The sequence below is a fragment of the Panthera onca genome, chromosome D1 (assembly GCF_046562875.1).
Source record: "Panthera onca isolate mPanOnc1 chromosome D1, mPanOnc1 haplotype 2, whole genome shotgun sequence".
Lineage (NCBI taxonomy): Eukaryota > Metazoa > Chordata > Mammalia > Carnivora > Felidae > Panthera > Panthera onca.
This window is the reverse complement of record NC_138348.1, coordinates 6,134,806-6,161,627: the sequence shown is the minus strand read 5'-3', so window position 1 is coordinate 6,161,627 and position 26,822 is coordinate 6,134,806. Positions and strand designations below refer to the sequence as shown.

Sequence of the window (26,822 nt, the reverse complement as noted above, 5' to 3'; positions counted from 1 at the left end):
GAGTCGACTTTTCCATCTATAAAATGTGGGTGACGACACCCTCCCGGGGCTGCATCTGAATTAACAGTACCAGCACACCAAGAACCCCAAATAAATGAACTTCTAATGCTAACAGCTCCGGGAGCTGAGAGGGTAGGGATGACCACCTCTGCCAGGCAGACACGAAACGTGTGAACCCCAGCCCTAAATTGAGCTTTCCTGGTGGGGACACAGTCAGGCTCCTGGGCGCTTTCATCAAGCCCAGTGACGGCTACGGGGAACGAACTACAAGCCCCAGAAGGCATCGCGCGGCGATGATGGGGCGTGAGCTAGGAGACACAACCTCGGGTTTACGCCTGCGCAGCGGGGGTGAGTTGGGAAAAGCAAGGAGACTACAAGTTCCGAGAAGCAACGCAGCAAGACCCAAGTCGGGAATGTTTGCGCCTGCGCGTCGCGGGCGGGGCCTGTGGGGCGGAGCGGCCACCATCTTGGAACGGGAGGCGGAGCAGAGCTGACTGGGAGCGACCGAGCGGGCCACCGCCGCCGCCATGAACCCCGAATAGTGAGTGAGCCCCGCCCGCGCCGTCCGGCGCAGCCTCGATCCCGAGTACGGGGCTGTACGCTTACCGGGGTTGTCCGGCCTGGGTCAGGACTGCGCGGCGCCCCCACATCCGGGTCCCTCTTCCGCTGACCCCCCCCCCCCACATCCGGGTCCTGCCCCTCCCCCCGGGGGCCCCCGGACCCCGGCTCGGCACCCCGAGTTCTTGCACCCGGCGCCCAGACACTGCGACCCCGAGGGGCACTACTTGGAGTCCGAAGCACCGGCCCCTACCAGGCCTTATCGGTCAGGTGACCCTGCAGCCTCGGTCTCTCCCGGCCTCAGTTTCCCCACCTGCTGCTTGAGAGAGTGGCGGTCTGGGTGCTGACGACTGTCCCGGCGTTTTGGAGCGGGTCCAGACTCGGGCGCCCTTTAGGTCAGACAGTCAGCCTTTCTGTTCTTCCCGTTCTCCCGGAATCCTGTTTCAGGGGCTGGTCAGGCGCGGGAAGCCTCGAGGCACCGCGCTGGGTCGCTCTCCCGTGGGTCCTCCCCTCCGGGACCGCCGCTTTGCCCCTTGCCTGGGTCTAGCTGTCCTGCCGCTCCTGGAGGCCAGTCCCTTCCCGCCCTCTCCTCACCTTGGCGCAGGCCCCCAGCGCCATCGTCACACCCCTTCCCTTCCCCGTCACGCTGCCGGTGAAGTTTAGATGAATGTGGCATTTGTTTCTCCCTTCCAGTGGGATTCTCTGTACCTCAGACTCTCCTCACTTCTTGGTCACTCCCCCTGCGGGTAGGTGGCCCACATCTCTGTCCCGGACTTCTCATTGACAGATTTCCCCAAGTGTCAGTTACCTTCTTCCTCTTCCGCCACTTCCTTTTTCTCCTCCAGATCCAGGCCTCAGATTTCCTTGGGGAAGGGTGAAGCTCTGAGCTGGCTTATCAGGGACACAGAAGGGAACCAGCAGGCTCTCAGAGACTTTGGAGTCTGAACCTGGTTTCCAGTCTTAAAGTTAACAGCTGTGTAACTTAGGGCAAGTCACACTTCCCTCTTCTGACCTCTGGTTTCCTCATTGGTTGGGAATAACACCGTCCGCTTCACAGGGCTGTTGTGAGGCTTAAACGAGATGATGTGTCTGAAGTGTTTCGCCCAGGGCCAGGCACACTTAGGAACTCAGCGCGTTTTAACTGCTCTCGTTGCTACGTGTTGACCACCTCTTCTTACCAGGCTCCTTACACAGAGGTTCACTTAAGTTCTAGGCTGGGCCCTAGCTTCCACTTCTGGGGCCTCCCCTGCCAAGCCAGGTGGGCCCCAGGGAAGTGTGGGGGATTCCCTAGATGGTCCCCACTGGCCGCGAGACCATGGAGTCTGTCAGGAGTCAGGATACGATGTCCAGCTTTTTCCCCTAATGACTGTGATCCTTGGCAAGCCATGTTTCTCTCCGTGCCTCAGTTTCCTTCCCTGTAAGGTGGGAATTTGGACAGTCCTTTGGGCCAGCTGTAATATGGGCGGTGGTCCGCCCTCCCCTGCCCAGGACTTGTGGGAGGATCTTGTGAGCACCTTAATACTCTAAACCAAGGCAAGCCTCACGGCATGGGAGAGTGTCGTAGTTGTGATTGCAGGATGGCGGGGCGGGTGGGCTCTTTGCCTTCCTTCACGTCTTCCCATCCTTTCTTGCCAGTGACTACCTGTTTAAGCTGCTTCTGATTGGTGATTCGGGCGTGGGCAAGTCATGCCTGCTTCTGCGGTTTGCTGTGAGTAAGAAGCCTCCCATACCGTCCATCTGGGGTCCTGGCTGGTGGCAGGAGGGAGAGGGGACCGCCCAGAGCCCAGTAGTTGCAAGACCTTAGACCCCAAGGATGAAAGACGCAGGGCTGGCAGGTTGGGGTGCTGAGAGTGGGGGCGTGGCAGTTACAAGCTCAGCTGGGGGCAGAGACCTGGAGGGAGGTTTTCCAGATGGGCCCTGGCCCTGTTCACCCAGGCCATTTCACTGGTCCCCGCTTTTCCAGGATGACACATACACAGAGAGCTACATCAGCACTATCGGGGTGGACTTCAAGATCCGAACCATTGAGCTGGATGGCAAAACCATCAAACTTCAGATCGTGAGTGTTGCTCTTCCCAGTCCCTGGTGCAGGGGCAGCCGCCTTGGGACGGGGTTCTCGGCCCGTAGCCCAGAGCTGACCTGTCCTTCCCTTCTCTCCTACTTTCTTACAGTGGGACACAGCTGGTCAGGAGCGGTTCCGGACCATCACTTCCAGCTACTACCGGGGGGCTCATGGCATCATTGTGGTGTACGATGTCACCGACCAGGTAGGTACTCCTGGGGCCACATTCCCGGCTTTGCCTCCTCAGTTTTGGATCTTTGTTCTTTTTTTTTTTTTTTTTTTTTTCTTTTTTTTCCCCAAAGATCTTATTTTTTTAAGTAATCTCCATACCCAATTTGAGGGTCAAATTCACAACCCCGAGATCAACAGTCGCACGTTCTGACTGAACCAGTCAGGTGCCCCAGGTCTTTGGTTCTTGTTTCTTTTTACTCTTCCCATCCTCTCTTCCGGATGCTGCCTGGAAAGGAGACTGTACTCGGACTCATTTCACAAGGAGGGAAGCAGCCGCAGAAGTGGATCCTCCTGAGGCCCTGCTGCAGGGTGTTGCAGAACCAGGCCTCACAACTCTTGGCCAAACTTGCCACCTTATTCTAGAATCAGGGCACCTGTGTTTTGTAGGGGTTTAGTCAGCTGATTAGCTGCCTTGCTGGGCCCATGGCTTCCTGTGTGAAGATCCTGTGGAGAAGCGATTGGAGGGCTTTAGACAAGGAGGTGGGGGAGCCCTGCACTCGGGGCGCGTTGTGAGCCAAGGTAGAAGCCCAGTGTCTGCAGTGGCAGCATTAGTCATGTGTCACTGACAGCAGTGGTGGCATTAGAACCTGAAACAGTCCCACCATACCTTATAGTTTTTAGAGAACCTGCCACAGCCTCGTGACACTCTAAAGAGGTCTGCATTAGGTTCCCACTTTACAGATGAGGAAACGGGTCAGAATGGTGAGGAGACTTGCCTGGGGCCACGCAGTTCATTAAGTGACAGACAGAAAACCTGATTCTGCCGCCTTTGTTTTTTCAACTAAACCTTGTTGCTTAGTGGGGGGCCTGGTCCTAGGCACATGGAGATGCTTCTATCAGCCCTGGGCCTGGAGGAGTTCCCGCTCTGAAGGGCAGCTGGGCCCTTGGGCTCGCTGGGAACTCATGATGTCTTTTGGACAACAGGCTGTGGGTGAACTGTGCTCTACTCGGACAGAGGTCGCCAAGGACCTCTAGCTGCCAAGTCCCATGACCTCATTTCAGTTCTTGCCCTGATTGACCTTTCATGGCTTTTACCTTCATTCTCTTCCCTCTCCTTGGAAAGTTTACTATCTCCAGCTCTCCTACCTTTTGCTGCATTAGATTCTCTTTTGAGTGAATTTTTACGGGTTTGCTCTGTACTACCACCTCCTGCCCCCATCCTCATCTTGTGTTTCTTGACTCTCCCTGCATGGGTCTGGCCGCTTTGTGGTTTGGTTCCTGTCTTATGTTCTGTGAGTCCTGTGCAAACAGCTATCACTGTGAGTCTTTTCTTCTGTGTTCTACCTTGCTGGCACTTTGTCCAGTGAACTGAGTGCTGGGGTCCCTGTTTTCTGGCTGAGATACGCTTAGGGAGGTGTTAGGTAACTTGCCCATGGTCTCATAGCCAGAAAGGGCAAAGCCAGTGTTTGAACCAGGGTTCTTGGCTTCCAAGCCAGCCCTTCCCTTCCCCTAGCCAGCCTCTCAGCTCCGGATCATCTTCAGAACTCAGTGTATCCAGCACTGCCCTCACTGTCTCTCCCCATGCTATCTCCCACAACCCCATCTTTGTAACAGAGTGCCTGTTGGTCTGACCAGAAAACTCTTCCCTCCCCCAGTTCTCTTCTCTGTCTTCTTTCTCAGGTCCATTCCCTTGTAATAATAGCAGTGATGAGGATAATAGCAGCTCCTGCTAATTAAGCACTTGTCATGAGACAGGCCTGCATTCATTATCTCATGTTCACAACAGCCCCATCGGGAGATACTGTTTTATAGAAGTGAGGAAGTTGAAGCTCAGAGAGGTCAGGTGACAAATCTAGGGTCTCACAGTAAATATTTGGCAGAGCTGGGGACTTAACCCAGGATGGTCTTGACTCTGAATCCTGCACTCTTCCTTGCCTCACTCCTTGGCTCAGGGCGCACATTTCTTCCCTAGAACATTCCAGCCACCTCCCAGTTGGTCTCCATCTTCTCACCAGGCTGAACTGGCCTCTACACTCCTACCTGGACTGTCCTCCCAGAACACAGGTGTGCTTCTGCTGCTCCCTTCCTGAGAAAACTCTCGTGGGCTCCTGGTTGTCTAGATTCAGCCAAGCTAAGACCTTCCATCTTCTGGCCTGCCTCCTTTCCCCTTCCTTCTGTGCCCAGGGCCTGTAGCCAGCAACCTTCAGCTTCCCCCTGCTCTCCAAAGGCACTGCGCCCCCTCACCCCCCTACCCCATTCCTTGACCTGGTGTGTGTCATCTCCTCCCCTTGCACCTTTCCCATTCCTCCACTTGCTTCCACACAAGGCCAGTTTGTACCTTCGGGCGTAGGTCAGCTGCAGTCTCTGGGCAGAAGCAGTCCTAGGGCTGCAGCGGCTCCTGCCTTCCATCCCTACAGCGCTCCTCACCCTGTCTTGCCATCGTGTGTGTCCTGCTCTAGTCCTCCACTGTCTCCTGAGTGCCTTAGGGTAGGACCTAGGTATGTGTCCCATCCTTGTCCACAGGGCCCCAGCCTAGGACATGCAGGAGGTGTAAATTCGAATCCAGTGGGATAGCCCCCCACGTTCTGATTCCTAAGAGGGGAAAGTGGCTCTAGCTCACGCATGTTCCTGAAAGATCTGTCTTTGTCTATGAGCCAGGGGTAGGGGGAAGGGAGTGGCCAGCTGTTGGGAGGGCTGGTCTGAGTGAGGAGGCTATTGGTGCCAGAAGCAGAATGCATGTCTGGCCTTGTTCCCGGCTATGTGTCTCTCTCAATAGGCCAGGGTCTCCTCTGCGAGGACCCTCCACCTACCATTGGGCTGTAAGACTTCAGACCTTACAGGGATTTTAAGGCCACCATGGGAACTTTGCTAACCTGTTCCCCTCCATTTCCGTCTCCTTTCTGGTCTCTCTTTTGTTATTTGCTCCCTGCGTGTTTTCAACCTTTTCTGTGTCTCAGGGAGAGACCAACAGCATGAAGCAGAGCTGGCTGGCCCTTAGGCCTGGGCTGTTTTATGTACTGGGGCTGTTAGCAGATAGCTGGTGCCAGGCTTGGCTTTGGGGGTCTCAGACGGAGGGCATCAGAGAGGACCCCTAAACCTGGAGGAGAAAGCTGCTTCTGTCTGGTTCCCTGAGCTCTCAGGGCTCCTGCCTCTCTCAGGAGCCCAGGGAAGCCCCCTTTAACAGCCCTGGTTCTCCTGGCCTTGGGTAGGGATGGGAGTTGAGAGCAAAATAACTTCTGATTCTGGCTCCTCTAGGAATCCTACGCCAATGTGAAGCAGTGGCTACAGGAAATTGACCGCTATGCCAGTGAGAACGTCAATAAGCTCCTGGTGGGCAACAAGAGCGACCTCACCACCAAGAAAGTGGTGGATAACACCACAGCCAAGGTGAGCGGGGCCTGGGTCAGGCCGCCCAGGATGGGCTGGTGTCTGCTGCCTCTCACCCCTCCTTCCCCTCCTCTTCTCTCTCCTCCCCTTGTCAGGAGTTTGCAGACTCTCTGGGCATCCCCTTCCTGGAGACGAGTGCCAAGAACGCTACCAATGTCGAGCAGGCATTCATGACCATGGCTGCTGAGATCAAAAAGCGGATGGGGCCTGGGGCAGCCTCAGGGGGTGAGCGGCCCAACCTCAAGATTGACAGCACCCCCGTGAAGCCGGCTGGTGGTGGCTGTTGCTAGGAGGGGCACATGGGGTGGGACAGGAGGGGGCACCTTCTCCAGATGATGCCCCTGGAGGGGACAGGAGGTGCCTCCCTGTCCTGGGGCATTTGAGTCTGTGGCTTTGGGGTGTCCTGGGCTCCCCATCTCCCTCTGGCCCATCTGCCTGCTGCCCTGAGCCCCGGTTTTGTCAAGGCCCCCAAGGGAGGACACCCAGGACCTTTGGCTGGGGTGGGGATGTGGGCTTGCTCTGCTGCTGCCTCTAGGTAACTTTAAAAGGTACCCCACCACACACCTTTCTTTGGGATGAGGGCTCCTCTGTTCCCCTCCCTTGCCCCCCATGTATGCTGCAGTGGGTTTCTCTCCTTACCCTTTTTCCTTCCCACCCCACCCCCCACCCCCCTTCCCCAAGAGCTGAGAGCCTCCCTGGCCGCTGCAGTCCCTGTCAGCAGTCAGCACCCAGGGCCAGGAATGGGACCAGGGGATCCAGGACCCAGGATCCAGGGCCCTGGGCTGGACCTCAGGAAGGGCATGGGGGCCACAGGGGCCCAGCAGCCCACCCTTTCCTCCCTGCCTCCCCTCCCCGCCCCTTCCACACTTCACAGCTCGAGCCGTCCAGCTGCGGTGGGGTCTGAGCACATCTAGAGCAGGTGGGCGGGCAGCCATGCTGGGCCTGTGTCTTGAGCCCAGAGGGAGCCTGCTCCTGCCACCCCCTGCCCTGCCAGAGCCAGGCCCATGTGCTGCCTGCCCACCGTGCCCCTTTGTCCCCAAGGCAGGCAGAGGCGGAAGGCCCACCGTGCCAGAGGCCGGGCGCCAGCCTTAACCCTCACTCTGCCAGCACCTCCCTGTCCCTGAGGCAGCACATCTGGCTTATTCTCCCCCTTCTGTTCTTGGAAACCTATGAGGGCAGGTCCTCATACCCTGGTGCTGCTTCTCCTCTGGGGAATGTGGGTGCAAACCCAGGGTTGAGGGCCTCCCCCTCCCCAACCCCCCCCCCCCCAACCGGGATCCTAGCCCCCTGCCCTCTGGCACAGCTTCTTCCTGCAGAAAAACAAACCTTTGGTCTCTACCTGAGAAGCCATGTCCCTTGTGCTGTCTCTCGCCTGTCCCATCTGTGCTCTGCCCTCCAGCTTGTATTTAAGTCCGTGGGGTGCCCCCCACTCCCAGGTTCCCCTCTGGTGTCATGTCAGGCATTTTGCAAGGAAAAGCCACTTGGGGAAAGACAGAAAGGACAAAAAATAAATAAATTTCCACTGGCCCTCCGGTGAGCCGAGGGTTTTTGCAAGGAAGTTGTGGTGGTTGAGTGTGGTCTGTGGCGGGAGCTGTCTTGGGGTGGGGAAATGGAGCTGGGGCCCTGGGCTTGGCTGGCAGTACAGGGTCCCGGCTTGGGCTGTGTGTCCTAGGGTTGCTATTGAAAGCCCTTGACCCACTTCCTAAAGCCAGGAGGGCTGCCTGCTTTTGCTTCTGTGGTGTGTCCCTACGGGCCCAGCACGGTTCCGGCTGCAAGGGAGGCAGGCGGACATCGGCGAGTACCTGGTGAGCCGCCGCCAACACCCACACAGGCGCACAACCATCCATGCTGTGAGGTTGGGCCGCAGATGTGCCCCATCATGCCTGGCCCGCATCTCCTTCAGCCCGTCTCCCAGCTTTGCCCTGGATTCAAGCCAGGTGTCCCCCGCCCCACCCCCCACCCCCATAGTGCCAAGTTCCTCCCACTTTAAGACCTCTTAGCCTGGCCTCCCGGCCAAAGTACAAAACACGTATGTGAGGGTAGGGGTGTGTGTGTGTGCTCGTCCGAGTGGACCGAGCTCGTTGTGTGACGCGGGGGGCGGGGGCGGGCACTTGCCAGAGATGTGCGTCCCTGCCTACGTGTCCCTGAGGTTGGGGCGGGGAGGTGGCTCCCGGGCCGGGCTGTGCAAGCGGAGGGGCGCGCGGAGACCCAGCCCCGCCCGAGGCCGCTAGCACGGCGGCCCCGCCCCCGGCTCCGCCCCGCCGGCTTCGCGGGCTGGAGAGCGAGGGAGCCGCGGGCGAGGGATCGCAGGATGAGCGATCGGGGCCCGGGCAGCCGGCAGCGGACGCGCCCCCAGAGCCCACTGGCCCGCGCCCCGCGCGCCCCACGGCCCCGCGGCCCCGGCCCCGGCCGCGCCGCCCGCGTCCCCCAAGGCCTGCGGGCCATGCCCGGCCGGCCCTAAACGCGGACCGGGGGGCGTCCCCTTGCGCCCGGGCCCCGCGCTGGCGCCCCCCGGGCCGTCGCCCGGCGCGGGGGCCATGGCGTTCACCTTCGCCGCGTTCTGCTACATGCTCACCCTGGTGCTGTGCGCCTCCCTCATCTTCTTTGTCATCTGGCACGTAAGGCCGGGCTGGGGCTGGGGGCGGGGTGGGGGGCCGGGGGCGCACAGAGCGGGAGGGTCCGGGAGGATGGGCTCAGGGCCTGGGGAAACTTGGAGCCTCCTCTCCTCTATCCCCCTTTGGTCGGCTTCTGTTCGCCCCCATCAACACCCCCTCCCGTCGTCGGCTTCCTTCCCGGAGCCCCCTTCCTCCGCCGCCCCCGCCTGTCTGTGGCTATGTCAGTTGGTCTCTGACCCCCTTCCCCTGCCCCATGCCGTCTTGGGGAGTGGGGCAGGATTCTGCGATTCTTGCTCCCTTCTCTCCTACCCCCGAATCCAGTCGCCCCCGTTTGTCTGTCGGGCAGTTTGTCTGTCTGCTTGCCCCCCCTTTGTGGGTTTTTCCAGCCAGGAGTGATGGAGCCGGTTGCCATGGCAACTGCATCTGTTTACAGGACCCACAGATCGCAGAGCCTGTTAACCCTTTCCCTCTCACTCACCTCCCTGACCCAGCTGCGGTTGGCTCTAAGCGGCCCCAGAGACCTAGTCCCCACCACCAGCTCCCCTCGGGCTTCCCTACCCCCTCCTTTACCGGCTTCCTCTCAGCAGGTTTCCTCCCCACTTCTCCTTTTCCCCTCCTCTTCCTGCCCACTTTCCCCTTTGTCTAGTGTGTCCCCTTTGGTCTGTCTCTCACTCTGGTGTGGCTTCACACCTGATCTTTCAGAATGTCCATTTCTCATCCTTTATCCTAATCACCTCCCCTTAGAGAGAGTCCCTCTCCCTCATTCTGTCTGGGGCCCTCTCCTCAGCAGCCCTCTCTGCCTGGCTCCCTTCCTGTCACCAAGAACTATCACTCAGTCTCCAGCTCATTGTTTGGGGCCCTTGACCACCCTCCCTCCTCCAGTCCTCGGAGGTTTTGGCCCCCACCCCGATCCCCTCAATGAGGACTGCCCGTCTCGGTCAGCGCTGGCCTGTCCATCTCAGCATCCTCTGCTCCCATGACCAAGACCTATCTTCCCGATCTCCATCCTCTCTAGGGGGATTCCCTCACCCTCTCCAGTCTCTCCCCCACCCCGTATCCCCTTCTTTCCTTCCTATCGCTTCCTCCTCATCACCTCACCTGCTTCCTTCCCGGTCTCCCCACTTCCTCTCTCTTTTCCTGGGACCTGCTGCCTGGCCCCGGATCCTCCCTGGCCCTTGACCAAGCTCTCCCTTCACAATCCCCCTTGCCCTGCAGCTGCCTGTCTCCTTGGCATCAGGATTCCGTGGACTCTGCACCCTTCCTGTGTGAGGAGTGAGGCCCTACAGGCACTTTACAACATGCACCACCCCCCATCTCCAGCCTTAAGCCTGGCTTTGTGCCTCTCTCTCTCTCTCATTCTGTGGGTCTCTTAGTTGCTTTTTCTTATCTTTCTCTTTCTCTGCCTCCATACCGCCCCCCCTTTCCATCTCGATCTCTCCTATCTCATCCCAGGGCAGTGGACAATCCTATGTGTGGTCTGGGGACAGGAGGGCTGGGGTCCTGTAGATTGGAAGAAATTGAGGGTCTCAGGCTGGGAACACAGAGCCAAACAGCTCCTGGGAGAAAGTTTCCTGGAATTCAAGAAGCCCCTTTCCACACCCCTGCCCACCCAGAGGCCTCCCGCAGACCCTCTGGTGGTCCCTATCCTTAGGGACCACTCGGAGCAGCCCTCCATTCCACACACCTGTGTCAATAGGAAGCGCTGAGACCACCAGGCTCTAGGTAGCTGTGGGGGAGTCAAGGATGAATAAGACTCAGGCTTTGCCCTTGTGGGGCTCCTAGGCTGGGGGAAAGGGCTCGACAAATATTTATTGAGCACCTATTATGTGTCAAGCACTGTGTTCACTTAACTAGTTGGGTGGTCTTAGCAAGTCACCCATGCCGAGTCTTGTGGGCATTCCTTGTGGGCAAAATGGGTTTGTTGTATATACATCATAGTGCCCAGAACATGTCCTACTAAGGGAGTTGGGGGATGGGCATGGGAGGTGTGGTCCTGAATCCAAATTGGTAAGAACTAGAAACTTCCAGGGCAGGACCCCAGATCCCACCCTAGACCCTGACCCAGTCCCCACTGGTTGCTAGGCATCCCTGATGGTGACTGACGTGTGTCAGCTGTCATCGTGGGGGATTGTTTGTTCCAGGGGGCTGAGTCAGCGCCAGGCAGCCTGGGGGGTGGGAGGCATGACACCCGCTGCCTGCTGGTGGTGCCAGCTCTGGGGCAGACAGACGGCACCCTTCCGCTCCCTGCTGGACCCTGTTGCTGTGTCTGGCGGGCAGGTGGCTGCCCAGAGTTCATGGGGAGAGGGGTGCTGCTCCAGATGGCCCAGCTCCCTCCAGGAAGCCCATGTTCTCTCCCTCCAAGCCGTCTGGGGTCTGAGATGCTTGGGGGTGTGGGCCCTGTGCATGCCTCGTCCTAGGGCTGGTGCTGAGAGGAGGGGATCTCAGAAGGCTTTTCTTCCAGGCCATGCTAGCTGCACCCCCCCCACCCCCCAACCCAGGTCTGTCCCATCATCCCCTCAAACACCTGTTCCTCCCAGGAGTTCCCCATCCCAATGAGGACACTGCCATCTACCAGATGCCTGAACACCCAAAGGCAACTTGGGCCCCTCTGCCTCCACTCTGCTGCCATTCAAGCCCTCTGGAGTCTGGCTTCTAAATAGCTCTGGAATCCGTCCACACCTCTCCACCCTCACTGCCATTCTCCTCACTCAGATCACTATCAACGTGAGTCCTCCCCCCACCCACCCCCAACAGTTCTCTGGCCTGGCCTAAGCAGTTAAGAATTTTAACTCTGGAGTCTGGGTTAGAATCCATTCTTACCGCTGACTAGCTACGTGTAGCCTTGGAGAAGTCACTTAACCAGTCTCAGTTTCTTTATCTGCAAAATGGATATAGCAGTACCTACGTCATCAGGTTGCTGCAAGCATTCAATGAGTTAGTAAACATAAAGCTGCTGGCATAGAGTAGGCATCATGTATGTCTTGGCTGGGACTGTTAGCCAATGTGTACCTCCTGCTTCAACTATCCTAAAACATTAGCCTGACCACCCTACTCTGCTGCTTTACACCCCTCAATGGCTCCCATTACTTTTAGAATTAAAGTCCAAACATCTGGTCTGAGCTTACAGCATCTGCAGCCCATCTCTCACATTCCCATCTTCCTTCCCTCTTTTCACTCTGGCCCCATGAAATCTGCAGCTTCCTGAATGTTCCTTAGTCTCTCAACCTTCTGCCTTTGTACCTGCTGTTCCTGATGTTTGGACTCCCTTCCCCCATTTGTTCACCGAACACCCACTCCGAGTCCAGTCTGACCCCCCCCCCCCATCGCTTCTAACGCTGGACCAAGCACCCCAGTAGTCCTGATCACCCTGGAATATAGTTCACAGTCCTCCCAAGCATATGAGGTCCTCTCAAGCAAGGGCTGTGTCCCAGGCTTCTGGGGCCCCAGTGGTCAGCACAGGGCAGATTAAGACACCATCTCTTGGAATGTTTTGGGTGGAGGCATTGTGAACATGGCTTGACTTGGGCATTAGCACACTAGGACTTGTTCCAGACTGTTGTGTGACCTTGAGCCGAGCCAGGCCCTGCCCTTCCCTCAACCTCAGTTTCTCCACCTGTGCAGCAAGCTTCCATCTGGTCCAGTCCCCATGTGTGAATTCCTATCCCACAGAAGGGTGGGTGGGGGACTCATAAACTGTTGCCCCCGCCCTGACGGGCACACGCCCCTCTCCCAGATCATAGCCTTTGACGAGCTGCGGACCGACTTCAAGAACCCCATCGATCAGGGGAACCCAGCGCGGGCAGTAAGTGATACATGTGCTGTGCTGAGGTGTGTCCGTCCGTCTGTCTTTCCATCTGTCGCAGGCGAAGGGGGGTGGGTGGGGAACGGGAAGAAGGGGGTGTTGGGGGGGGGGGACCGGCGGCTGTGCCCCTTCCTGTCTGTCCCCGCCCCCAGCAAACACCTGGCGCGGGCTCAGGGCTCGGGTTCCTCCTGGCGGAGCGGCCGTTGCCAGGCTCTGGGCCGTTGCCGTGGAGACGCGGGTGAAGGTCCCTCCATGGCGACGGTTGCCATGGGGACGGCGCGGCTGCTGCCCTGCCGCAAGCTGCTCTGGCGCCCCCTGGCGGCCACGTGCAGGTCGGCCGGGGACGTGGGGACGTAGGGACGGCGGCGGCGGTGGCGGCGGTGGCGGCGGGGGGGGAGGGGGGGGGCGCCCCGGGCCGGGGGGACGCCCCTATTGCCCGCTCCTCCGCCTCCCCCATGGCGGCCTTTTCCTCCCCCTACAGCGCGAGCGTTTAAAAAACATCGAACGCATCTGCTGCCTCCTGAGAAAGGTCAGTGTCAGGGCTGGTAGCAGGAGGCTTCTAGCCCAGCTCAGCCCTACTCTCCTGTGACCCGCACCAGGGCCTTACCCCTCTGGGACCTGCTTGGTCAGCTCTGCCACCGGGAGGGAGTGGGAGGCTAGAGACCCCTTTAATCCCGAGGTCATGGTGGGGGGAGGGGGCACCTCCCGAATCCCAGCTCCCCTCTGTGCCCTTGAAGCTGGGGTCTGTTCTGGCACCGGGCAGCTGACCTCTCATCCTCCCTCCCCAGCTGGTGGTCCCAGAATACTCCATCCACGGCCTCTTCTGTCTGATGTTTCTGTGTGCAGCAGAGTGGGTGACCCTGGGCCTCAACATCCCCCTCCTCTTCTACCACCTCTGGAGGTGAGGACCTCAACATCCCCCTCTCTCCCACCTCTGGAAACTGTCCTGGTGGGGCGTGGGGGAGTGAGGTGGAGAAGCAGGGGCAAGATGGGGGTGGACGCTTTGATGATGGTGGGCGCTCAGGCCCCTCCTTCACCCCAGGTACTTCCATCGTCCTGCGGATGGCTCCGAGGTCATGTATGATGCGGTCTCCATCATGAATGCTGACATCCTCAACTACTGCCAGAAGGAGTCCTGGTGCAAACTCGCCTTCTACCTGCTCTCCTTCTTCTATTACCTGTACAGGTGAGGAGGCCCTGCTCATGGCAGTCAGAAGTCAGGGAAGGGATGCTCTAGGTCCCATGCTTCCAATCCTAGGAGTGGTTGGGCCCCAAGTTTCTGCCTTTTTCCCTTGAGGACTGAGGGCAACCCAGGGTATGGTGGTGGGGGGGGGGTGGCCAGTAGCTGGGCCTACTCAGGACTTGGCTCATTGCCTCATCTCCCCACAGTATGGTTTATACGTTGGTGAGTTTCTAAGGGGGAAGCCGGCCAGGGAGCAAGCCCAGAATGGACCGGACGCCTGTGCACCCCCAGCCCTGCCCCTCGGCCGCAGAGGCCTCAGCCCCGGGGAGGGAGGGGGCACTGGTGCCCCCAGCCTCCTCTCCACGCCCCCCCCCAAACTGCTGCTGCGGGGACCTCCCGCCTTCAGAGCCCCCTCCCCTTGGACTAGGGCTGGGCAGAGCTCTAAATAGGGGCAGGGGCTCCTCTGCCAGCCTGTAGGCATGGCAGTCAGTCTTGGAAGGGGTGGAACCTCCAGCCTTGTCCACTTCGGTGGGGGGGGGGGGGGGGAAACACGGGCCCTGCCAAGGGGGCAGGGCTTGACCCTGGAAGTTCTAGGCCACCCCCCTCCACCCCCACCCTGAGGCTCCCCCTGCAGGTGGGGGGGTACCCACACCGGGAATGAGCAGGCTCAGCAGGGGGGCAGCCCCACCCCTAGTCTGCCCTCTCCCCTCCCCCAGGCTCTCTCTCCAGATCTCCCCCTTCCCCATTCCCACTTGCCCCAACCCCAGCCTGTCCTGTCTCTTGGACCTATTTTCTATGTTGCCTGGAGGAGTCCGGCACCCCCTCCCCGGCCATTTGTGACAAAATATGAATAAACTACTGCAAACACGTGGGCCCCAGTTCTGCTCCTGAAAGGCTTGAAGAGGACATGGGGGCAAAGGGACTTATAGGGGACAGCCCTGAGCTAAATCCTCAGGACAGAGGCTCAAACCACTGGCCCATCGAACCCTCCAGGGACCCCCTCAGATGGATCAGAGAGGCCTTCGAGGTCTCCTTGGCAGCTGCTCCCTTCTGTCCTCACTTTCCTGGTCACAGCCAAACAGCTATTGCTGCTAAAACCCTTCCATCTGCCTTTCAAAGCAGTATCAAGACCACCAACTCCAGGAAGCCCTCCCCTGGGTCCCTAGAGCCCGATAAACCCTGGGCAATGGAGACCACCCCCCCTCCCACCACCACCACCACCTCAGGCCCCAGGAACAAGGGTCAAATACAATCAAGGAAATCAAATCTTCAATATATGGGAAAATCAGTGCCAGTGGGAGCCAAAGGTCACCGGATCAGGTGGAAGGTCAGCCAGTATATGATGAGGGGCTGGAAGGCTGCAGCTCCCAGAGTCAGGTAGAGCTGGAGACGCTGCCGGGGAGCTGGGCCCCCCATAGTGTCGGGGCCCAGGGCTGCTGTTCGCAAAGAGCGCACCTAGAAGAAAGGAGAGAGCTGAAGCTGTGCCAGGATGGGGAGGCTCGGCCCCAGCTCCAACCCCAGGGGAAGAGGCAGGAGGGGCAGCCCCAGACTCACGATGAAGTACATGAGTGAAGACGAAGTCCAGGCCAATGCCACATAGTAGCCATCGCTGCCGAAAAGCAGCCCTGTGAGCACACTGAGGATCATCCTGCAGGGGTGTGGGGTGTTGGGAGGGGTGGGGGGAGAGGAGAAAGAAGATGTTGGAGACCTTCCAACGATCCAGGCCTGAGACCGGCCCCACCACCCAGCCTAGACCCTGACCACCACCGCTGGGGCCCTTTATCTCCAATCTGTCCCCACAGGGTCCTAGACTCAAAATGAATCTGGCAGGCCTAGGACTCAGCCCTAGCACCTGGATCTGAGACCTCCTTCACGACCCCAGCTCAAGGCCCTTCTCCCCTGTGTTCCCGGAGCGGCTCTCCATACATTCTTGATCTAACAACGGTACACAGTTCCCGAGACGAGTGCGAAAGAGTGCAGGGGTACTCACCCCACATATTTGTAGCCGCTGTAGGCTAGCAGGTGGAAGGTGCTCAGGTCACTGCGCACGGTGGCCAGGTAGACGCCCAGGAGCAGGGCTAGCACCTCCATCACGACCCACACCAGCGCCGTGCTTGCACACAGGCCCAGCACTTCTGGGGAGAACCTGTGGCCACGAGGGGGTGGGGGTGGGGGTGAGTTCAGACACCAGCCATCCTGTTTGGCAGGTTGAGCCTGAGGACATGGGGTGGGCTTAGGACCTGCCACAGGTCCCCTGGGGAGGTGAGGAGAGCAGTCAGGAGGGAAAGCTGGTAGGAACGGAGGAGGGCCTTGGCACTGACCTTTTCTGAATGCCCAGTGCCATCCCAGCCAACAGCACGTAGGTGATGAAGGCCATTGCTGCCAAGAGCCAGAGAGATGCCGTCAGCCTGTTTTCCTCAATCCGAACCCCCTAACTGGGTATTTGAGGCCATTTACACTCCCCACCTTCTCCCTATACTTCCTTCCCTGCATATCCCCTCATGCTCAGCCTCCATAGTCAGCTCCCCAATACCCTGCCTGCTCAGCTCTCTCTCCCTGTGTAAATGCTACCTGACCCTTCTCTCAGGACCACCAAGCTGCCTCCTTCCCTATCCCTGTGCTAGGAAATTTACCAGCTTCCTGCTGTGACTCTAACTACATCACAGGCCAAGGGCATTGCTAATCCTAGATGAGCTGGCAGGGGCCAAACTGATCTCACACAAGACTATAGGACCAAAATACAGGCTTGAAGACAACTCAGGCTGTCCCTGGAGTCCAGGCCATGAGGATGACTTCTTCTTACGTCTGGCCATTGGCACTGGCTATGGCTCTGGCCATCCTGCCAACATAGAGGGCTCCAGGTTTACCTCTGCTGTTTGCACAAAAGCTCAGAGCCAGTGGGAGCTGGGCTTTCACAGCAACTGTAACTCTTCAGCCCTGTTCTCTGCCCCCTGAAGCACCAGAACTGACGTGCCCACCAAAGAGCACAGGGTCTGGATTCAGGAGCCAGCTCTATCACCTATAAGCTACGTGGCGTCAAAGAGATTCGAGTCTCTCTGATCCTTGGCTTCAACATGGAAAACAGAGATGGCAGTTCCTGCCTTACCAGGTGGCTCTGAGAGAAAATGGAATGAAGGATGGAAGAACCTGTGGCCCTCCCAGAGCAACTGGGCTGACTGACTGCCCTCACTAGCACTGGCTGCTCTAGCAACCCCGCTGAGGGCTGACCCGGGCACACTCACCCCTACTCTAGGGTACCCACCACGGGCTGCGCCTTGTACAGGCCCCGGGACAGAGAGGAGTCAAATGCAGAGTCTGCCAGCCGCTATACAACGTGGGCGGCCTGACCCCGTGCCATGTGCCAGGTGGACGGGTGGTTATGGGAGCCCATAAGGGAGTGATCACTTCCTCAGAGGAGGAAATGTTGGAGCAGGACTTGGGGGGTAAGTAACAACAATGACAGTAATGATTTAAAGTGTGCTTCCTGCTGAGCACACATCACCTCACTGAAGCTCCACCGCAATCCTTTGTGGTAGAGACTGTGGTTATTCCTGGTTTCCGGAAGAATAAAAGTAGCCAGCCTGAGGTCCCATAGCTGGAAGTTGCAGGGCCAGGTCTAAACCCAGAGCTCCAGGCTGGAGAGGGACATGGTCCCAGTCAAGAGGCAAGAAGGTCTCCAAAGGGAACACCCTGAGGGCACTGAAGGCACAGCCAGGAAATCCCTCACCGGTCCCCCTACTCTCGCCTACCTGGCGTCTAGCAATCGCCACACACAAAAGCACCAAAAGCAGATGCTGAATCGGCGCGTGAGCCTCTCTCTTCTCACTGGTGCCTCGAGGCACAGGTCCCCCCACAACTCCCAGCCCAGGTCAAAGAAAGACTCACTGGGGATATAGAGGTCAGGGGCATTGAGATCTTGCCGTGGTGGCAGAGGCATGTCGCGACTGTACTGCACTTCCCAGTTCTGGCGGCGGCGGCGGCGGCCAGGTCAGGAGTAAAAGATGAGAAGAGAAGAAAGGGCGTTGAGGTCTGGGGGCCAAACTCTGGGAAAGGATGGGGGAGGCACAGGGCCCCGCCAGTTCACCTGGTAGGCAGCTCACCTGGTGTGTGTAGGGGAAGACCAGTAGCCCCAACTTCTTGGCCACATAGGCTGTGTCCACAGCAAAAAAATACTTGAGTTTGTCCACAGACACAAAACGGTGCAGCTGGGAGAGGAGAGAGGAGGCTGTGGGCAAGCTGCACACCAAACCTCAGGGTGCTCCAGGGTGTGCTCCTTCCCTGAGGGCTGCTGTGACAATTAGGTGGGATCCCGTGATGCCCCAGCCCTGGCCAGAAATCTTGCCACCCTTGCCCTGGGGGCAGGCCACACCTCCTTGTGCACCATGTCCTTCCCATGGGATGCGATGGAGCTGCCATAGGCCATAGCCACGTTGGCCATGGGGTCCCCAAGCAAGTGGTTGACATTGAAGGCCACGTCGGCTCCTGGGGCTGGGTATCCCCCTGGCTGGCTGGAGTAACCACCGCTTGTGTCATCGAAGAGGGGAGGGGGATCTGGAGCTGCCCGGGCCCTGTGCTTGGAGCCTGTGGGTTTGTAGGTACTAGAGTAGGTGACAGGAATACCAAGCATGAGCCCAAACCACCACCCCCTCCCCAGACTGCGCAGCCCTGTATGGGTCCTGGGGGCACCAAGCAATCAGTTAGTGAAATACATGCTGGATGGGGATAGGTAATCCAGAAAGAACTTTGAAGAAGGACCCTTTCCCAGAGGTGTTAAATGTAGGCAAAGAAAGAGCTAAGGCAGCACCTGGAAGTGGTTGCCCACCTGGGGGCTCCTGGGGGTCTTCTCAAGGGAAGTGATCTCTGAATTGAGCCTTGGGAGAGTGAGTAGAAGTTTACTAGGTGGAGAAGATAACTGGGAAGGCATCCCGCATAAACAAGAGTGGGAAAGAAGACAGCTGAGTACCCAAAGGCCCTGCGCAGCGGCGAGGGCCCCTACCAGGGTCATGACAGGTAAAGAAAGTTTTGGAGGCAGACTCCGTTTGTGCTGGTCTAGCATGGGCAACCCAGCTGTGCTGTCACCGCCCGATCTCGGGATTGGGCCGAGGGCGAAGTCCGGGACGCGTTGCTGAGTCGCGCAGGGCGGAAACCCGAAAGACACCCGCCGCCCCGGGGAGCGGTCACGGCTGCCCCTCTCCCTCGGGGTGAGAGGGCCGCGCCGCCGACCCTCCTCCGGCCGGTCGGGCCGCGTCCCACCCGCCCCGCGCCCCACGCACCGTGGGCTCCGTATCCCGAGTGATAAGCCATGGCCGCGATGCTGGCTCTCCCCAGGGGCCCGCTGCGCCGCCTCGTGGGTGAGAATACTAATAAGGCAGCAGCTCCGCACCCTGGGCACCGACTGAGGTTATGGAGAAGCCCGACACGTCCGCGAGCTCTTCGACCACAGCCGCCATGTCCGCAGCGTTATCCTCCGTCGCCTGCCATTGGCTCCTCGGCGGCGCCAACTCGCCCCTCCCTTCTCCCAATTGGCTGCTGGCGCGGCCTCGCTGAATTGGATTCGGCAGTAGTCAACTTCCGGGAGGAGGATAGGCGGAGCAATTCGAGGCACTCTCGGATTGGATGTTGCGTTTGCTAGTTTGTGCCCAGAACAGCCAATAATTGGGTGTTGAGAATTATTTCCGCGCCTGCGCAGTGGGGTACTTGACGCTCGCCCTGCCACGACTACACCGGTTGGAGACCTGGAGGAGGCGGGAGTCCGGGAACCAAGTTTCGCTCGCCGGATGTGCTCCAGGAGGGGATGGGTCGGTGGGGTTCTATCAAGTCCCACCCCTCGGGGCTCCTGCCTCTCCCTCTCAATGCTCTCTTTCCTCTCCCGTCCTCCATACTCCCCCCAGCCCTGGAGCGGAGCCCAGGCGACCCGCGAGGTGTTTAGTAGGAGGCCGCGCCGGGTAGTGACAGCGCGGCCAAGCGAGCCCCGGAAGCTGGCTCCTCCCCCCGCTCCCACCCCTCCTTCCCGCGCGGGTGCTGTCCGTTGTCCGGTGCTGAAATATCCCACAGCCACTGACGGCTATCCTGCAGACCCCGGGACCCTGCTGCTCTTGAGACACACGTACACACTACAAATATTGAAAATTCCAGAAGGTCTGAAATCCCAGAGATTGGGTCTGAGCTCTTGATTGAGGGTCTGGGCTCTTGAGACACACGTACATTACAAATATTGAAAAATCCAGAAGGTCTGAAGTCCCAGAGATTGGATGGTATCGTTCATTGGGACAGGATCCTGCACCAGTCCTGGCCCGTCAACTCTCCCGTGGTCCAGCCGATTTAGGGGGTGGAGGTGTGCTGATCCACCTCCTGAAGCTGCAGCTGATACTCCTGAGTCATTGCTGCCCTTGCCGCCCATCTTAAAGTGAAGCTGGGGTTTCCTTCCTCTCCGCCCAGTTTCTGACCACTCGCACCCTCCTCGGCAACAGTCTTCAGGGGCCTCTCTCACACACTTTCAGCCACCACTTTCTAGAGAGCAAAATCAGGTCCTCTGCGATCTGCCTCTAGTTAGCTAGCCAGTGTCTGGTTACACCAGGTTACTCTCCTACTGTCTGAACACAACCCACGTGGTCTAATCGCAGTGTCTTTGCTCAAAAGTCCCCTCCACCTGGGATGCCCTTCCTCCTCATATCCATTTGTCGAAAGTCTAGTTATCCTTTAAGAATCAGTTTGACTTGTGTCTCAGAGAGACAAAGGGAACAGAGGAATGACCTGGCTGGGGGTTGAACCTGGAGGCCGAGTTCTAGGCTCCCTCTGGGAACACCACTTTGCCCTGTATGTAAATTCCATTAGGACAGGCCCTGTGTCTTTCTCCACTCCTACCCTTGTCTTCACAGTGCCAAGCGCAGTACTTGGATATAGAAGATATCCAATACACATCTGTGCCCAATAAATAATCAATAAATAAATGTAGCCCTGGGTCAGTCCTTTACTCTCTCGACCATTTCAATACCTCATCTTCAAATGGGTAGGGATATTAAACTGAATGGTCTTTGAGTTCCCTTTGCAAAAAAAAAAAAAAAAAAAAAAAGTCGTAAAGCAACCCAACCTAGCATTGCAGTTCCCTGTGTCCCACCAACTGATTGTCTACCTTGAGGGCTAGGTCCAGACCCAGAGGCAGATGGGCTGAGGCCCCTGAGGGCCAGGGAACAACACTGGGGCCACCACGTGGAATGAGGGTGTCCTCCCATGAAGGACAGATCCCATTCCCCTGTACGTCATGATGAATGCTTGTGCACCTTTCTACTCCCATTTCTCAGATGGGAAAACGGAGGTTGAGGTGAAAAGTGCAGGCCCAAGGTCACGAAGCTTGGGGCCCTGGGTGTCCTGGCCTGCGCCACCTGCCTGCTCTACGTGAAGCCCGCACCTCGGGCCAGCAAACGAGGCGTATCTCACCTTTCTGGGTTGTAACCGCTTTCTCCCCTACACGCAAGGCTTCCGGGGTGGGGTCCAGGTGGGCTTAGGCTTGGGCCTACACCTCAGAGACGGGACCGCGGGGGGTATTACCCATCTTCGAGATTCCCTGTCCTCATTTTACAGCAGGGGAAACAGGCTCTGAGAGCAAGGACTCGGCCAAGGTCGCAAGCGCCAGCGCGGCGGGAGGGGAACCCAAGCTTGGGTCCGCCAGACTGGGGTTCTCGGGGGCGGAGGCAGCGCCCGCCGGTGCCAGGCGCTGCCGGCGGCGCCGCGGGTGCCGCGGGGGCGGGGTCAGCGGAGGGCGGGGCGCCGGGCACCGCGGCCGCCAACGCTGCCGCCGCCACCGCGCTCGAGCTCGAGCTCCGCGCACTCCCTGTGCGGCCGCCGAGCCGAGCGGACGCCCTCGGGGCCGCGCCGCAGCCCTCTGCGCTCCCCCCCTATCATGCCCGGGGCCCGGGCCCGGGCCGCCCAAGCAGCCAGGACACCATGCCCGAGGGCGGCGGAGGAGACAGCGGGGAGGTGCCCGAGTTCATCCCGGACGGCGAGCCGCTGCGGGAGGAGGTACGGCCGCTGTGTGTTGGGGGGCCGGAGCCGGGGCTGGAACAGGGTGAGGGGGACAAGGGAAGGGGCCAACCCCAGGACAGGAGCTGAGGAGGGAAGTCCCCAAACCCCTGTTGCCAATGACGTCATTAGGGTAGCCGGAGCCCTGCGAGGCTAGGGGCTCGCGTGGGGGTCGGGGTGGGGCGGCTGGAAAGGGAGGAGGGGGCGATTCCAACCCCGGGCGCCCCTTCTTCCCGCCCCCCGCCCTCCTGTGACGTCAGCGCCCGGCTCCTGCGCGCCCTCCTTCCGCAGCGCTGCCCCTCACCCCCAAGGCCCCGGGGTCAGGCCCCCGGCCCAGCCCAGCGGCTCACGAGGTGCCCGGGCGGCGCCTGCAATGCAGCAGCGGTGGCCGGGACTTGGGGGAGGGAGCGGAGGGAGGAGGGGAAAGAGGAAAGGAGGAGGCCTCCGGTTCCCCTTTCTCCTCTCCCCGTGCTGAGGCCACAGGGCCCATCCTGCTGGCTGGGACCCCCAGGGTGGCCCCTCCTCAGCCCTAGCCAGGGAGAGGGTCCGCAGGGGCCTGGAGCCCCGTGTGGGGTGCTGGGGTGATAGGTGGTGAGTGGCTCTGTGTGTTTGGGCGGCTGTGGTGCGCCTGCGGGCGTGTGAATGTTAGTCCGCGCCCCTCACACCTCGGGTGACGGCGGGGGCCTTGGCTTGAGCGATGTGGTCACGCGTGCATGTGTTCCATCGCGGGTGGGTTTCTTCTGCGGAGTCTAGGGTGGGTGTCAGGTGGCAGTAGGGGTGGGGTTGGGGGTTGCGCACTGTGGTCAGGTGAGGGTCTGGCGTGTAGCCGGGCCTCCGTCGGTGTGTCATTGGTATTTGCGTGTGTGTCCTGTGGTGGGCGGGTCTGGGTGGGGTGTGTGCCTGTGTGCGTGGGCGAGCGCGTGCGCCTGGCCACCACGTTCCGGTTTGAGGGGTTGTGCCCCGGGCACTGGGGAGGGTCTGGTGCCTGGGATGAACGGGCAGCGCGCACGTCTGTGGCTGGTGGGTCTGTGACAAACACGGTGGGGGTGTGGAGGTGTGGGTGTGTGCATCCGACTGGCCCTGCGGGTCGTGGTGGCGGTGTGTACCTGTGGTGGGTGACTGGCGGGGTAGGACAGGCCACCCTGGGCTGGGCGGGGCGGAGGGGGGCGGCGTTTCCTCTCCTCTCGGGTCCCAGAGTTTGGAGTCGTGGCCCCTTGACTCCACCTCTGCTGTCTCCACCAGGCCACCTCTCCCTTCTCTTTCTTTTTCCCCTCCTTTCCCCACCCCCTCCCCACTTGGGTGTCCACAGGCCCCCTGGAGGTGAGGTGGGGGCTGGGCGGGCAGGGGAGGGCAGGCCAAACCCTCTGGGCCCGGGAGTGGCCCCTGCTGCCCAGCAGCTGTGTTCCACCCCCTCCGTCACGGCGCAGATGGGGGATGGAGGACGGGGGACGCGCTCCATCTGCTCCCCCCAGACTCACACCTCCTCCGTTCCCAGCTCTTCCTCTTTCTCACTTAAGAGCTTCTCCCGAGTCTCCAAGTTGGAACCAAAGGACCAGAGGGAGTCTCAGGGAAACAGTAATAATATTTATTCCCGTGGCCAGACCCTGTGCTGAGATCGCCACGCGGACGATCTCGTTGGATCCTCCCAAACGCCCCAGTTTACAGATGAGGAGACTGAGGTCCAGAGAGGGACCTGCCCGAGTCATACGGTCAGTGGTGGGGCCGGCACTGCCTCCCGAGCGGTGGGGCTCTAAAGCGCATGCTCTTCACCGTCAGGACCCCTGCCGCCCTGGCCTCCCGTGCCAACAGGCCCAGGAACCGGGGCCCAGCGAGGGCAGGAATACGGCCAAGGCCACACGGCAAGTTAAGGGTAGAGCTGGGACCAGCGCTCAGTTTTCTCAGTGGCCAGTCGCGTCCCTTCTTCTCTTGGCAGAGACGGGTCTGTCTTGTCCCTAGGTGCCCTTGGCGGAGATGATGGGGCACAGTGGAGGACAGGCTCGGGGCAGATGGGCCCGAGTTGGACCCCTGCGGCTCCACGGAGTTAGAGCTAGAAGGGTGAGGCACGGAGCAGGGGGCTCGCTCCCTCGGAGCCTCGGTTTCCTCCTCCGTGGAGTGGGGAGCGTCGCCCCGCCTCCCTCGCGGGGCTTTGGCAGAGGGCCAGGCGCGGCCGAGGCCGAGGCCCCGTCCTGACCCGCGCCTCTCCTCTCTCCGCCCCGCAGCAGCGGCCCCTGAAACAGTCCCTGGGAAGCTCCCTGTGCCGCGAGTCGCACTGGAAGTGCCTGCTGCTCACCCTGCTCATCCATGCCTGTGGCGCCGTGGTGGCCTGGTGTCGCCTGGCCACGGTGCCGCGGCTGGTCCTGGGGCCCGAGGCGGCTCTGGCCCGCGGGGCCGGGGGCCCGCCGCCCACCTACCCGGCCAGCCCTTGCTCTGACGGCTACCTATACATCCCGCTGGCCTTCGTGTCCCTCCTCTACCTCCTCTACCTGGCCGAGTGCTGGCACTGCCACGTGCGGTCGTGCCAGGCGCCGCGCACCGACGCCAACACCGTGCTCGCCCTGATCCGCCGGCTGCAGCAGGCGCCGCCCTGCGTCTGGTGGAAGGCCACCAGCTACCACTACGTGCGGCGCACCCGCCAGATCACCCGCTACCGGAACGGCGACGCCTACACCACCACGCAGGTCTACCACGAGCGGGCGGACAGCCGCACGGCCCGCGGCGAGTTTGACTACTCGGCCCACGGCGTCCGCGACGTCTCCAAGGAGCTCGTGGGCCTGGCCGACCACGCGGCCACGCGGCTGCGCTTCACCAAGTGCTTCAGCTTCGGCAGCGCCGAGGCCGAGGCCTCGTACCTCACCCAGAGGGCCCGCTTCTTCAGCGCCAACGAGGGCCTGGACGACTACCTGGAGGCCCGCGAGGGCATGCACCTGAAGGACGTGGACTTCCGCGAGTCGCTCATGGTCTTCGCGGACCCCCGCAGCCCGCCCTGGTACGCCCGCGCCTGGGTCTTCTGGCTGGTGTCCGCGGCCACGCTGTCCTGGCCGCTGCGCGTCGTGGCGGCCTACGGCACGGCCCACGTGCACTACCAGGTGGAGAAGCTCTTTGGCGCCGGCTCGCCCCCGCCCGGGGCCGTGCCCAGCGGGCCGCCGCTCTCCCGCGTGGCCACGGTGGACTTCACCGAGCTCGAGTGGCACATCTGCTCCAACCGGCAGCTGGTGCCCAGCTACTCGGAGGCCGTGGTCATGGGCGCCGGCGCCTACCTCCGCGGCTGCCAGCGCTGCCGTCGCTCCCTCAGCAGCAACTCGCTGCCCCCCGCCCGGCCCAGCGGGCCCCGCCTGCCTTTCAGCCGCAGCCGGCTCTCCCTGGGAGCCGGGGGCCGGGCCACCCCGGGGGTCTTCCGGAGCCTGAGCGGGGGGCCGCTGGGGCGCCGGGCAGAGGACACGGAGCCCCTGGAAAGCCCACCGTGTTACGAGGACGCCCTTTACTTCCCGGTGCTCATCGTCCACGGCGACGGCGGCTGCCAGGGGGACGGGCAGGGGGCGCCCTGAGACCCGCACGGCGCCCGGAGCGGCCTCCTCCCCGCCGTCCCACCGTGGGCTCCGACACCCGAGCGGTCGGTCGTTGTCCAAGACGGGAGGGAAAACAGACCAGCGCACGAGGGGTGGGGGTGGGGCCAGGCCCTTAAACAGACTGAAGGACCGGAGGGCATAAGCGGACGGACGCGGCCGAAGTTGAGTCTCTGAACCGTCCCGGCATGGCTCCCGCCCCCCCACCCCCCCCCCCGCCCACCCCACGGCCACGTTCCACCCCTGCACTGTCGTCTGGTGATCTGGCTTAAGGCCCTCTCGGGCAGGGCAGGGGGGCGAGTTTCCAGAGAGCCCGAGATGGGGGACGAGTCCTGGGGACAGCTGTTGCACGCGGTGCAGGGCCGCCTCTGGGCTCCGCCCTACGTGGCTGAGGCCGCACTGGGAGCCCTCGAGCGACCCAGAAGCACAAATTGGTGGTTTGGGGCCATGCCCTGTTGGGCTGGCCTCCACGAAGCGGAGGAGCTGGCCGTGGGGTGGCACCGTAGCCTTGGCCCCACTACGGGCCCGAAGTCCCCCTCCTCCTGCCCTCACAAGCCCTTCCCTGCCTGCCCTCTGGTCTCTGCTGAGGGCCAGTCCCTGATCACACTCCGCAGCACAGCCCCTCTACTGGGAGCCCGGTTCTTAGAGCACAGCCTCGTCCCCCCCCACAGCCCCCAGTTTTTCCCTGGTACACCCTCCCCCCACCTCCAGCTCCCCTATGACCTGGGGTTCCTTCTCAGGGCCCTACCTTAAGCCCACATCCCCTGGTCTCGGCCCCTGTCCCTCACGAAGTCCACATCTGCCTCTGCCGGCCACGCGCACACACCCCGGGCTTGGCCCTCCCACTGCCCCCACCCCCGACTTCTCTGCTCTTCACCTTCCTGATGACCCACGGGGCCCCGGGCCACGGGGCATCCGAGGGACCTCGGCCTTGGCCACAGCCTCTTGGACGATGCACCTGCTCGGCCATGGAGGCGCCTGCCTCTCCCATCAGTGGGGCCTGGCCCAGGAGACACCGTCCCTCCTCCAGGGAGGAGAGAGAAGTCCCTTCCCTTCCAAATGGGGTTTCCGCCCCCTCTGAGGGGCCGGTGGGGGGAGGGGGGCGAGGAGGCAGAGAAGAATGCAGATAAAATAAAAGGTATGAAATGGAAGGTCTTCTCACGTGCGTTCCTGAGCGGTGGGTCCAAGGCCACTACCGGCACAACGGGCTACCCCGGGTCAGCGATGCAATGCTCGGTCGTGGAAGGGGACTCAGGGTCGGACTCCAGTGTTCCCAGGAGCAAGGTAAGCCGAGAGGGAACCCCCTGCCCAGCCTAGGGCCTGAGACTCAGGTTCGAGTCGCTGCAGCTGACTCCAACCGACCGGCACCTGGGGCACTTCTAAGGCGGTGTCCAAGCGGTCCCCCTTCTAGCCCGGGGCGGGGCGGGGCGGGGGGTGGGTCTTCATTCTGCCGCTGGGCCTG

General features: G+C 60.8%; 4 protein-coding genes across 5 annotated transcripts; 3 read left to right on the top strand and 1 right to left on the bottom strand.

Moving 5' to 3' along the window:
• Window positions 1–413: 413 nt before the first annotated feature.
• Window positions 414–7,736, top strand: RAB1B (RAB1B, member RAS oncogene family). 2 transcript variants are annotated; one of them, XM_060607303.3, is made up of 6 exons: window positions 414–541; window positions 2,194–2,266; window positions 2,522–2,617; window positions 2,730–2,825; window positions 6,047–6,178; window positions 6,274–7,736. In XM_060607303.3, exons 1-6 carry the CDS (start codon window positions 528–530, stop codon window positions 6,466–6,468), a joined length of 606 nt encoding a protein of 201 aa, XP_060463286.1. In that variant the 5' UTR covers window positions 414–527; the 3' UTR covers window positions 6,469–7,736. The 2 variants fall into 2 exon arrangements, with proteins under 2 accessions (XP_060463286.1, XP_078289833.1); XM_078433707.2 differs by lacking the exon at window positions 414–541 and adding an exon at window positions 1,207–1,304.
• Window positions 7,737–8,320: 584 nt separating this feature from the next.
• On the top strand, window positions 8,321–14,645 carry CNIH2 (cornichon family AMPA receptor auxiliary protein 2). The gene is made up of 6 exons (XM_060607305.3): window positions 8,321–8,796; window positions 12,527–12,595; window positions 13,077–13,124; window positions 13,384–13,496; window positions 13,638–13,781; window positions 13,985–14,645. The coding sequence occupies exons 1-6, from the start codon at window positions 8,716–8,718 to the stop codon at window positions 14,010–14,012; spliced, it is 483 nt and encodes a 160-aa protein (XP_060463288.1). The 5' UTR covers window positions 8,321–8,715; the 3' UTR covers window positions 14,013–14,645.
• Window positions 14,646–15,030: 385 nt separating this feature from the next.
• On the bottom strand, window positions 15,031–19,281 carry YIF1A (Yip1 interacting factor homolog A, membrane trafficking protein). The gene is made up of 8 exons (XM_060607302.3): window positions 19,052–19,281; window positions 18,148–18,359; window positions 17,879–17,983; window positions 17,664–17,742; window positions 16,100–16,157; window positions 15,769–15,924; window positions 15,333–15,426; window positions 15,031–15,233 (listed from the first exon to the last, which is right to left on the bottom strand). The coding sequence occupies exons 1-8, from the start codon at window positions 19,080–19,082 to the stop codon at window positions 15,087–15,089; spliced, it is 882 nt and encodes a 293-aa protein (XP_060463285.1). The 5' UTR covers window positions 19,083–19,281; the 3' UTR covers window positions 15,031–15,086.
• A 2,191-nt stretch (window positions 19,282–21,472) lies between these two features.
• On the top strand, window positions 21,473–26,511 carry TMEM151A (transmembrane protein 151A). Its single transcript, XM_060607306.3, has 2 exons — window positions 21,473–21,797; window positions 24,017–26,511. Exons 1-2 carry the CDS (start codon window positions 21,723–21,725, stop codon window positions 25,340–25,342), a joined length of 1,401 nt encoding a protein of 466 aa, XP_060463289.1. The 5' UTR covers window positions 21,473–21,722; the 3' UTR covers window positions 25,343–26,511.
• The last annotated feature ends 311 nt before the right edge of the window (window positions 26,512–26,822 follow it).